Source organism: Xiphophorus hellerii, chromosome 9, assembly GCF_003331165.1.
Source record: "Xiphophorus hellerii strain 12219 chromosome 9, Xiphophorus_hellerii-4.1, whole genome shotgun sequence".
NCBI classification, from domain to species: domain Eukaryota; kingdom Metazoa; phylum Chordata; class Actinopteri; order Cyprinodontiformes; family Poeciliidae; genus Xiphophorus; species Xiphophorus hellerii.
The window spans coordinates 15527172-15540265 of record NC_045680.1 but is presented as its reverse complement, the minus strand read 5'-3'; the positions used below and the strand labels follow the sequence as shown (position 1 = coordinate 15540265).

Below are 13094 nucleotides of genomic sequence, written 5' to 3'. Positions count from 1 at the left end.
GGTTAAATACAGTGGAGTTTATGGTTGGAACAAGATGGCATGCAACAAAACTTGAAATGGTGTTAATATTTTTCATCATTAAGACATACTGTATATGGCTCTAAGTATTTTACAATGCATGCCCAAGGGTTTAGAATCATGAATATAGAGAACACATTCATGTACATTGTTTCAGTCTACATTAATCATGGAACAACAGGCTTTGCAGTTCTGCTACAAAACTACATCAAGCAGACCAGATGTATGAAGTGGTTAAATATTTAATGAATAATAATAGTAACAAAAGACATAACACTGTCTGGGGAATAAATTAAACAAGTCAATTGTAACATCAACACATATTTTCAGTACAACATAAAGCTGCCAGATGAAGGCCTTCAAATTAATTTAAATTAATAATCCCCCCCACCCCCCAACACCTACATACAGCTTTCATATCTATGTGTTTTATAAGAGGCACACATATACGAAAAGGTGGTTTGAATGTCAAGCATGTCACTGTTATAGATCTTTTCATATAAGTCTTTGTGATCAGGGAAACAAGAGCTTTTGTGCATGAAGTTAGTTGTTTGTTAGTCTGTGTGTGTGTTTGTTTTTTTCCAACAGTCTAAAAACAAAAACATGCGCTAGACTAACTTGAGATTCATATGCTGACGTGAAATGTGTGGGAAAATATTTTGTGTTAGATTGGTAACTGGTCCCAGTGTTCTGGAGACCCTAAAAAAATACATGTTTGGATCGACAGAATGGAGTCTGATCCTCCTGCTTTATATTTAATATATGCTCCTCCTAGGTCTACTAGTGTCCGAAAATTTGGTTCTTCTCCTTTTTGCCATCGCCTGAGTCTCTGATAGCACCAGTGCTGCTCAAAATCTTGCTTTTGCCCGTCTGGGAAATCCCATCAGAGCTGCAGAGAGAAACATATCAACAAAGTTGTGGTATTTAATTCAGAAAACAGCAAAACAAAAACAAAAAAAATTGCAATAAAGTTTTACCAGTGTATATTAGTAGGTCTGTTGTCCTTGGTGAGGTTGTTAAGCTTGTAATAATCCAGGAAGGTTCGAGCCACATTCCTACCCAGCTTCATATCTAAGGATAGGGAATTAAGGCTTATTCTGCTTCTGAAACTGAAGATTACACACATGGCCAAATGGAAAATGTGGTGAAAATATATGGCTAAATAAATAAATAAATAAAAAATCAAACAATAAGATCTAAAATACCATGCAAGGTAAAAACAAAAAGTCTCTAGCTGTGAACCCTCAAAGAACCTTGTCTTGACTAATTCAGCTGGCATCCCCTATCAAACGAAACCTTTTAGCATATTGTAGTTGAGTGTTGCAATTTTTATAATTTGTAGCTCTCTCTTTGTTTCCCTGACTGCTCTTGGCAGGACTGGAGGCAGCTGTTTTACTTAAAAAGCTTCACAGCAATATCTCCTGGAGACTAAACATCAGCTGGCAAATATTTCAAAGAAAAAAAAAACCCTCTCTTATCCCCCAGAAAGAACAAAATGGCTGGCTTTAAACTGTACTCCACATGTGCTTTATTTCAGAAGGACAAGTCAGAATGCTCTGGGGCTCCAGGCCAATTCATCCCTTCACTATTTATTACTTATAGGCGGCTGCCATTTATTCACCGACTACTTCTAAAACGATTTTGAACTCATGCACTAAACCATCAAGACAGTGCATCTAAATAGTTTTCAACTGTACACTGAAGAAAGGCAAGACTTTTTCTCTGATTGGTGACAAAGCAAAGCTGGTCGTCTCATTAAGGCAGGAAGCAAAATGAAACTGATCAAATCAACTGGCTGCTGAGTTTAAAATTCACACAAAACGTCAGGAACAGACCTATACCACTTAGATTCAAGATATTATGCTGTACGTCCAAAAAATGGTAAAATACACCTGGAGTTGTTAACCCTGTATGGACCCGTTTACTGCTTCGTGAAAGACGATGACCCCTGATTCAACCAAAATAACTAAGTGGAGCTTTGCTGGTACCTAATATTTATTATGCTAATATAATCCTATTTTTTCGTAGTAGAATAAGAAGAAATCTTGGAATTTTTTTATTTGTGCAGTACAAAATGTCCCCCTGGACATATAGTTTATATCAAACATCCCCAGAAAGAGTTAAATGGTGAAGGGACAAAATGATCAGATCCTATGAGGAAGGTCTAAAATTTACGTATTTTTGACAAGGTGAAGAAAATGGGTGGTATGGGTGGATGTGTGATTTATTTATTTATGTTTCACATCTGCTGAGAATCAGCAGATCAGGGCAGAACATTGTGAACCACAAGTAGAAAAATAGCACACTAAAACCCACAGCCCCAATATAAAAAAAATCTTCAAAAATATATGAGTATTTAAGGCATTATACATTTTTTTAGATCAATGATGCATGCTTCACAGGCATAAATCTTCAGACACGAGCAGCATGAATATGAAACAGGCTCAAAAATACGGCATTTGTCCTTGCCAACAAACCTGGGGATCAGTAATAAACAACTTAAGACAAGCACCTGGAGAAATGAGTAGTGAAAATGTTCAGGCTGCAACACACGGCTAAAATAAGTTGGGCTAAACTGACTGCATTTCACTCACATCAGACAAATGTATGATGCTGGTATGAATCAGACAAAGCAATTACTTACAAACTGAGACCTAATTTAAATTCAGAGGTGAGTGCACACATCATCTCAGCTGTCCCTTACTACATTAGGGACCCCATCAATAACTTGAATGCTTTTATAAAACAGCCGAGTGTCTATGAGTGCTTTTGCCAAGCCTGGGATTATTAAGACAGCAAGGCAAGTAATGATGCCAGTCAGTTTCAGATAATGAAGAAACAGAAGAACACTGAATGCCAACAATGTTCCCAATCATCAAGAGTGAGGACACGGTGAATACGAATAAATAAGAACATTGCCACTACAAGGAATGAATTTCATTGAGTTGCTGAAGTAAGTGCTGTAAGAAAAACACATTAGTACAAGCTGCCAGTCTGTCTCAATACATCTCATCCACCCTTTTCAATCATCTTCAATCCATATGTAATGTTCAAATGGATCCAGACACAGGACAAACAGATCCATGAGGGGTTTTCCTAATCTTGTTCCCTTGATGTTTGGCTGTTCCCATTCTTCATCCGTCTGGAGGATGATGAAGCAGCAGAGTGTCATAATCTTTCTTTCTCTTGGCCATCACCTTGTTGATACTCAGATCTGGCCTGTCGTCTGAGGAACTGTCCATCTGTCTCAGCTGTGTGACTAGAACAAAAGTAAAACCAAAAAAGATAGATTTTTCCCCCTTAAATAATCAAAAAGTGTATAGTTGTTTTACCTAGTTATTTGCATTAAACTCATGGTTGTAATAGGCAGTCAAAGGAAAATGCTTTTCCTCAAATAACCTCATAAAACACATACACACAGCTAACACTTTTAGTAAATTAGAACTGTGAATGAGCAAGAAATCCCCTCTGTGGTTAGTCTGTCACCTTTTGGCCTTTGTATGTTCACAAGTCAGCACTGGACATCATTCTTTACACCACAGGCTGATGGCATTACTCCCCACATGACTCCAGACTCCAGTTTATTCACCATCTGGCTGTCTGGGAGCATTTCATTAAGTGAAACCTGCACTGTTTGCATGTGTGTGTGGGTGTGTGCTGCGTATGTGTGTGTTTGTTTATGGACCTCATACTTTGACTAGTTATTCACCGACAGTAAAATGTAACCATTTATTTTTTACCCTATTTGGGATTCCAGCTCTACATATCATCACATTTCTATAACAGACCATTCTTCACATAACCAACCTATAGGAACAAGTAAGAGATGCTGAAAATGGTGAGAGCAGCAGGACCAGCAGGAGTTCCCATGCGTGAACATGCTCTGTTTTCCCTGACACCACTATTCCTTCCTATGTAAAATCTAGCACCATTACCCCTACACCCCAAAAGCCTGTGATCTAAAGGAATAATGACAAATAGAGTGGACACTGGTTGTTTTAAAGTGCTTTGAGAAACTCATAGCACAGTATGTTAAAATCTATCTTCTAACCTCTGACTCCAGAGCCAACCAATTCACAGCAGAGGCCATCACTTCTTCACTCTGCACTGGAGAAAGTCGGCACTTTAGGGAGGATGTTTTTGTATTGATTATAGCCCTATTTATGACAACCAAAAGGAGTTCAGAAGGAAGGATAGAAAGACAAGGAAGGAAAGATGGACAGACAAGATAGACTTCCAGACTGTGTAGGAACCCTAGTGAATGGAAGATTTTCCCCAACTGCCCCAAAACATCTCTTCCATCATCACATTTAACAGTGCCTCCATGCAGAACTGTGTGCTAAGTTCCCTCTCCTATCCTCTATATAGCCATAACAGGCCCCTAACCCACTCTGCATACAATATCAAATAGTCTACAGATGACACAACACAACGGTGGTTGGTCTGACTTCAAGTTGACACGAGCAAGCACACAGAGAAGAAACTCTGTCAATATGCAGCAAAATCAACATCTTGGCCTTGACTATAGGAAAAACCAAGAAAATGGTGCTGGACCTCCAGGTGCCTTAGAAGAGAGCCCACTGAGGTAGTGGAGAGGTTCAACAAAAAAGAAAGAAACTTGAAACATCAACAGCGTAAACAAGAACTGGCACAGTGTGTCACGATGTGGTATGCTAGCTTCAAGGCTTTCTAGGGGGCCACAAAGACCAGAAACAATCACTGGCTGTCCCCTTTTTGTCTGTGATGGATATAGCAATGATAGCACCAACTTGAGGAAACCTCAACAAAACCAGAAGCATCATCATAGACAGTACACTACCGCCCTCTGGGAGGCACTCCAGGAGTTTAAGAAGCAGATTTCCATCACACTTTATGCTTTTTCTTTAAATGCATCCTGGCGTTTCAACCTGAATTTGTACCATTTGTTTGTTTTTGATGTGGGGCAACCTGAGGGTTTAAGATCACTGCAATCATTCCCTTAATTGATTATTTGTTTTAGAACAAAGATTTCCCTGGTTTCTCTAAATAATTTAGTAAGATTACACACCTTGGATGATGAAACTGTTTGTAATTTCACACACAGAAATGTTATTTTTAAAGTGTTCCACTTTTTATAGACCATCTTTACATGAGCTCCAGATAAATTGAAGTCTGCATGCTTTGAAAAAATTTGCTTTCTTTTCGCATTTAAGTTTTTTTTTAAAATAGTCCAACAAGAAAAACAATGTCTAATTTGCCCTCTGACACTTAAGAATCTGCAAAAGAAAAGCAGCTTTCATGCTAAACCCTTCTTCCATCCTTGATGTCTCCACTGTGACCTCTGGAAAGTTTTTTGATGCTTTCCACAGCTTTCTCTCATCAGCAGAGTTTGCTGCCAGTCCCGGATTCTTCAGCCAGGCACGCTCAGTGACAAAAATATCTCCCAGACCCCACCGCGCGCAGATGGCCTCTCAGCTTGTCTCGTCACGACTCACCGTCTATTACAGGAGGTTTTGTGATGGACGGTCAGCTTCTGAAGGAGAACTTCTTCCGCTGGGTTTGGGGTCGGAGACACGGAGGATGCCCTGACTGCAGCTTGGCTTGGTGCCGAGGGAAACCGTGGGTTCTGGAATGAGGCCATCGATGCAGCAGGAAGTTATGTGTTTGGCAGCCAGGAAAGCTGTAGCTAGGATTACAATGTTGGGTGGCATGGAGATGCTTAAAATAGCTACAGTGATTGGAAAAAAAAAAGTATTTGCACCCTTATAGATTTCAACTATTCTTTTTTAACCACACATGAATATTTCAGATAAAAAAAAATAATATCAGAGATAACACAAACAATTATTATTAGATTTATTAAGCGATAAAATCTATCCTAACCAACCTGACCCTATGCAAATGTAATGGCCTCCTACACCTAATAACTGGTTGTGGCGGAAAGAACTGCTGCCAAGCATTTGTGATAACTGGCAATGAGACTTTTTCTGCATATTGATTCAATTTTGGCCCACTCTTCTTTCCAGAAAAGTTTTAATACAGCTACCCTGAAGGATTTCGCATATCCAAAGTCATGCTGCAGCGTCTTTGGACATGCAGGTTTAAAGCCAGACTCAGGCTAACTCACTCCAAAACCTGTATTTACTCTTTTACGTTTTGAACCTGCTGGAGAGCTTTGGATTATTGTCCGGCTGCTAAACCCAATCACTCCTGGTTAAGGCGCCAAGGGATGGCCAATATCCACCTTTTGGATCTTCTGGTAAAGCAGAATTTGTGTTTGTATTAATTGTGGTGCATTGTCCTGGACCTTAAGCTGCAGACAGTCGCTGACCATCACACTACCCTCAGAAATTGCTTCATTCCTGGAATTTCTTTGAACTTAGGCAAATGACTGAGATCTTTTCGCCTGCTTCATTTTGTTATAGTTATGATTAGATGATCTACCAATTCTACAAGTCTACCACAAATTAGGCTTGTGTGTGGCTGGTCAGAGAAACAGAAAATGTGCCTGATCCAAGTTTATTGATTATTTAAAAAGAGTAGCAAGTATATTTCCTCACAGAGCCATTCCAGTTTGGATAACTTATAACCTTAAGAGATTATAAAAGAAATCCTTATTTAAAAATAGCTTTTTTTAAATTTACTCGGGTTATCATTGTTGGACATAAAATTTGTCTAATGAGCTGAAACATTTCAGTGTGATGTTGCTAGATATACACTTTGACATTTCCTAATAATATTGTTTAAATTGTGTAATAAACTTATTATCAGAATTATCATTAGTCACTGTTGGGGAGGTCAAAGGGGGCCGGCATGCAGTGCATCAGCATCTTTCCAGCCTTTCACTGAAATGTATTCTTTGTACACAATAATGGTCTTGTCTAATCAATCACAGGTCATTGTCATGGCTCAAGGGCGTGCCAGGTTAGACGCTGATGAGATTACGGGGCATGTGAGACAAAGGAGACGGGGGTGGGACATGACTTGTTTACTGCAGCTGTTTGCTGTCAGCAACACATTTAGCTTCTTTCATTCCTCGTTGCCCGTCCTCCCAGACAGTGAGACAACGTGACGAAGAGACAACAAGTCCCCTAGTGGTGAAATCAACAGGTCACGTTGAAAAGGCTGTCTAGATTGGATGGGAGTTAACAAGGAGACAAGCAAGAGGACATTCGAGCCATCAATATGGGCGACTGGCAGGTCTTGTCAGTGCACTGACACGTAAAGAGCTAATTATCAATGCTAATTACAAGGATAGTCAACAACAGCAATACAGAAAGGGACATTTTTGTCCCCAATAGCAAATCAACAGAGTGAAAGACCTCACGTCCGGAGGCCCAAGAGGACAAAATAGAGCCGATTTTAATCCCTGATAGAACGGACTGTCCCTGTTAGATATACAAGCTGTCTAACTTAAATAAGGAGTGTAGGAAAGGTGAGAAGGCCTTTTGTTCTTTTAAAAAATAAATTAATAAGTAATGTGAAGTCACACAGTTATATGCTTATGTTCATTCCCAACATTAATCTATTCAAAGACAAGACCTAACTAACCTCTATGTAAATGCAAACATATTTCAATTCTGCTGTATAACATTCTTTTAGTAAATGTATTTTTTCTGTTACTACCTTCTGCTTTAAATTATTTTTAGCAGCTAGCTTAATTAAACTTATTTCTGAAACTGTAGTTTTTCCTTCTCCAAAGATTTTTCTAAACTTTTTCGACTTCCCAAGAACGGCGGACTTATCAGTATGTCCAGAAACAACATTCATGGATTTGGACATGTCAGCTTTTACATTTTTGGGACAACTCATGTGAGGACACCTGTTCATCTGAGCATGGCGACAATATTTGTGCAATCAACTGTGTGCATAGATGTGTGTCTCTGTGTGCATTTGCTTGCATATGTGAGCACCTATCCATTTGTGCATATCTGTGTGATGTGATGTGCATGATGGGTGGTAGTGAAGCATATTTGCCTCCCAGCTATATCATTTGCATACTTGTCACAGCCTGTGCGTTGGGTGTCAGGTTCAATGATGCATGCTGTTTTTCCACCAGTGGCTCTGGCATTCACGGAGTCCCACTGTTATGGCGACGCGCACGTCAAGTGTTGCCGCGACAGCCGACAGTCCAACATCACACACATGCGGGGAGCTGACGCAGCCATCAATTTGTGACGTCACTCAGAACTGGTGAGCAGCCCGACAATGCTCTGCTTGATTAGACTGTGTGTGACCATCTCTGATGAAAATCTGCAAGTTTGCTGAATTGGAAAGGCAGAAAAGTGAGTTGTCCTTCAGTGGTGAAAATCTGAACAAGGTGAAAATGCTCAACTGACTGCAGCAAAAACAAAAACGTCCTAGAAATCTTTCAAAATGCTTTAAAGTTTCTCCAAAGGAACTGAGAAAAAAAAACATGAATTCAAGTAAGAGATAAGTAGGCTTTGTAATCATAAATAAAAACACATCTACTGTATCCTCACATGTAAATGCACTCAGGCACAGAGAAGACACCAAGCTGTGTTTTGAACAAGGTCCCAGATTTGTTCAACCTTGATGTGCTCTACACTCATATTCAAACTTTGCAGTTTGGGCAGCAGAAACCTGAGTTGCTGCACTATAAATAACTGACAGATATTCATATCACAAACATTTTAACATTTGTCACATTAGAAGATAAAATCTTGTTTTGAGGTAGTTCAACAACTGACTAGTGTTGTTGCAGTCAGTTCTTATTTCACCGCCATTTTATTTTGTTTGAGATAAAATGACAGTGAAATAAATTGGACATACGTTTTTTAAAATTTTTTTAAAAATCCTGAGTTCTTTGTCAAACCACCATCCTTGCAACCACAGGTCTTTATAAGTACCGCTCTACCAGCTCTACATCTAGAAGATTGCATTCGTTTCCATTTTTTGTGGGGACAGCCTCTGTCTGTGAAGAAATTTAAGGTCTTGCAACATATTCTTTGTTGGATTTAGGTCTGGACTTTGATTAGGAAAGTGAATAACCTTTGAGCTAAACAATTTCTTGATAGCTCTGGCTCTGAACGCAAAGATTTTACATTATTTGACTGTGAACCTCCAAGTTCATTGTAAGCTCTAGCAGGTTTTCTTCCCCACATCATAATGCTGCCAGTGCCAGTCTTACAGTGGTGATGTGTTCGGTCGATACCGTCGTTGATGCAAATATATTGTGCATTCCTAGTAAAAATAGTTGAAATCCATGTATAATTTTCCTTCCCCACCATAATTTTGTGTTAGATTGTGTATAACTAAATCCTATTAAAACCCATTCATGTTTTTTGCTTGTAAAATGACAAAATGTGAGGGGATATAAATACATGCGAAGCCCTCTTTAGGACTTATTGTCGGTGCATACTGACAACCAGTTACAATGGGAAACAAACAAACATGAATGATTAGAGGACGATAAAAAGTCATACACACAAGAGAGGCTATCCCTGCTGTTTTAGAGGAGCATTCTCAGCTTGACTAGATGATATAATGAGCCGTTATGTTGTTGTGGTTGATGGGATGAGAGAGGACAGGACATCGTAGAGGAGAAAAGGCTGCAGCAGAGGAGACATCAAAAACAAACACTCAGCCACTAAAACTGTATCACACGTTTTCTTGAGCAAATTCAAACTGTGACAAAAGTGTCAGCTGTTCAAAAGGTTAAGTTTTCAATTTCGGTGGATGCAAGTCACCGTGGTGAGGAAGGTTGGACAGGAAAGATGAAAAGGTGAGGAAAGACACTTGGAAGGCGGCTCTGGTCATGGGCCAAAGGTTTTTATTTGTCGTGAATTAGTTCGGAGGTGTGTGTTGGGGGTGAGATGAGGAAAAGAGGAAAGAGGGGCAGGTACAGGGTGGAGGAGATGCTAAAGGTCTCTGTTGATGATTTACATGCTCCATCAAGCAAACTACTGGGGCGTAAAAAGTGACATGGTCTGTTCCTTCAACCTGCCTGACCCCAATCTCCACTGCAGATCAGGTCCCCTGCTGCCTGCCCAGCCTCTGGAGCTCCTCCTCCTCAGAAACGTCCCCCCTCGCAGCTCAGCAAACACAGACACACACCCAGACAGGTACGCCACCAACTAAAAAACTATTCTTAGCCCTTTTTGTGGTCACTTTACAACCACAAACATCAATGTATTTTATGTGATGTTATGTGAAAGATCAACATAAATTAGGGTAAAACTGTGAAAAATTTAAGTCGGAAGAAAATAGTTCAGTTTTTGTCATATTTGAAAGGTTTCCTGGGTCTCACTCATGAATGGCAGCAGCTGGTATACAACTACTAGTTTTCTTGATAGATATTCCTACCTGAGCTATGGATCTCTGGAGCTATTCCTGAGCTACCAGATTATAATCAGATATTGGATCTGATTGTGTCAGATCCAATATAATCATTAAATATTTAATTGAAACCTAAGACTAATTATAATATTTCTCTCTTTCCTTTGTATAAATTAGGGCTCCCTGTCTGACAAAGAACTTATAAAGTTTTGAGAATTATAAGAAAAGCAAGTTAGTAATGAGAATCATTAAGTTAAAAATATGTAAACATAAACGCCAAACATGTAGATTTCATTGCTCCTCTATACTCCTATCAATGTATAGAGAAATAATATGGTGACCATAAATAAAATTTGTTGATCTGATAACTTTTATAAGCCTGCGAAAAGCAGACTGCCTGATTTTGAACATTGCTTCTTCCTCCTCCTACAGAATACATTTTATTGAGACAATAATGACTAAAACCACTCTTTCAAAACATTTTGCTGGTCCATACGTGGAATGGATCTTTGTATTGCTCTCTACTTGTGTGCTAATTAATCGTACCTCATCTTCACTGAAGAAGACCTCCAGTACGAGGCACTAGAGGGCACTAGGGCTGCGCTAATGCTAAGCTGCCCCTCCACCTGCAATTCAAGTGCATGAGAGCACATACTCTTCATAAGTAGGACCCTTGTCGCTTTCAAAATCTCTTCCCCCTTCTTCTCGATCACTCTATCAGTAAGATCGCACCACTATCGGCCCGCTCTCAGGAGGTCCTCACCTCTGAGAAGGTCAGATGAAGGAAAACCTCCTTCCTATCTGGCTCCATTAAGGCACCTGTGACCTTCGGCTCCAGTGCTAAAAATCCATGCATGTTTGTGTGTGAGGGCTGGAAGCTGATGGGAGTATTGTTTGTTCGACTGTTTATTCCAGTGACAGCTTCAGCCATGCACACACGCAGCGCTACACATGCCGACACAAGCGCTTCTCTTTTTTTCTTTTTTTTTGTAAATGAAATCAATAGATGCAGATATCATCTGCGTTCTGTCACTGCACATCTGTTGCAACAAAAGGCAACGAAAGAGCAACTTGCTTCTCAAGCAAGTACAAACGACTTGTCATGCGGAGCCACAAATGCATGCTCCCACTTCCAATTAAAACATTAAAATAATGATTCCAGCACCTTGCTTATTGCCAGAGTGTGTGTCAGAGGAGAAGAGAGAACAAATAACGTCAGACAGTTGTTGCTATACGCTGCATTTTGAGACTCAAGGATCACATATGAAGGATACAAATCTCCTCAGAGTATGGAACAGCAGCGGTGCCGACAGACGTCATGTAGCCGTAGAAGGACACCTCCAGAGTGTAGCAGTAGGAAGTATCATCAAGAAGACCACCGAGGAAGCGCCTACCGGTACCGGCCTTCACCTTGTCCCGGTTAAATGAAGTGTTTGACTGAAAAAAACAACATAGAATAAGAAATAAAATGTAGGTGAGCTAAATACAAAACCTCTTGAGATTTGGGGTGAAGTACTTCTACAAGCAAACACCCACCTCAATTAAAGATCTGTGAAGTTAACTAATATTTATAGTTACAAAATCTAAAGTCTCCTCTTTAAAACATTTGGTGTGAGATCTGAAAGACTGATACTTCACAGTCAAAAAAAAGCAAGAAGCACCTTTTGGATTAGTTTTTATTTTGGACAACTATGACAAAAAATCATGGATTTTTCTCACAAAGTTTTAATATTAGTCCATCTTATCCAAATTACAGATGCTGAAGTGTCACCTATAGACGTGCATAACATTTAACACAGTCTTATTCATCTACTACCTTCCAAGTACAAGTGTAAAGCAATATGATTTGTAAGGTAAGGTGTACAAAGAATACACAATTACCATAAAATATAATTTACAGCCTTATAGCCATAAAACTCTCAGTAAGAAGAGCAACAGTGGATGCTAACTATATTACAGCAGGAGTCACACAGGCAAGTCAGTGAGACAGTTACTATTTCTGTAAGAACTGCTAATTAAACACACATTTATTGGCACCTCTGGTAAAAATGTGTAAAAAGCCTTAAAATTAATTAATCTTTTATTCCAAGATGCATAACTTCACACTGAAATTTTTAGAAAATCTCTAGTTTAAATTGACATATTCTGTGAAGAAAAAAAATGAATAAAAATAAATATAAAAAATAATTGTTCTTAGCAAATTCAACAGTGGCGAAGTTGGGATTTAAGTTAGAGTAAGTAGGAACTTTAATTTGGTAATACATGACTTTATTTTTACCTGAGAAATGACACAGAGTCACTGTCCACAAAGCTGCAAGAGGACTAATATTTAGTTTTCCACCACTCACATAGTGAGGAGGATTGTGAAGGAGATCTCCAAAGATTAATGATGGTCGTAGTATTTCTATCTGTACTACGAACACTGCATGGTGGAGGCTTTGTGTGCTGTGAGCCTGTTTTGCTACTAAAGTGCAAGAAGACCTTGTTTGATTGTTTGGGTTCCTGAACTGTTTGCGATATCAGGACATTTTACATAAGGATCTACTGAACTCTGCCAGAAAACCGAAAATGAGTCATCAGTAGGTATTTCAGTCAGGTAGTGATCCAAAGCATATTGTCAAATCAGCAAAGATCAGACACAAAAGAAAGTTTTTAAGGTCATCACAGCCTTCATAGCTGAATGATACAGAAAACCTTCAGTGTATATTGAAGAGAAGAGAGCATTAGCATGGAATTTTATTTAAGATTACTTTATTAGGACATCAGTCTAGTGTAATTTATGCCTTTGCCTTATTCCT

The 13094-nt window shown here is 39.2% G+C and overlaps 1 protein-coding gene across 1 annotated transcript in view; it reads right to left on the bottom strand.

Moving 5' to 3' along the window:
• Nucleotides 1-242: 242 nt before the first annotated feature.
• Nucleotides 243-13094, bottom strand: part of agbl4 (AGBL carboxypeptidase 4) — a 303893-nt gene continuing 291041 nt past the window's right edge. Inside the window, exons 11-13 of the mRNA XM_032572807.1 lie at nt 11571-11733; nt 996-1089; nt 243-907 (exon numbers count right to left, since the gene is read on the bottom strand). Coding sequence (XP_032428698.1) covers nt 799-907; nt 996-1089; nt 11571-11733 — 366 coding nt within the window. The 3' untranslated portion in view covers nt 243-798. The remainder of the gene's footprint in view (nt 908-995; nt 1090-11570; nt 11734-13094) is intronic.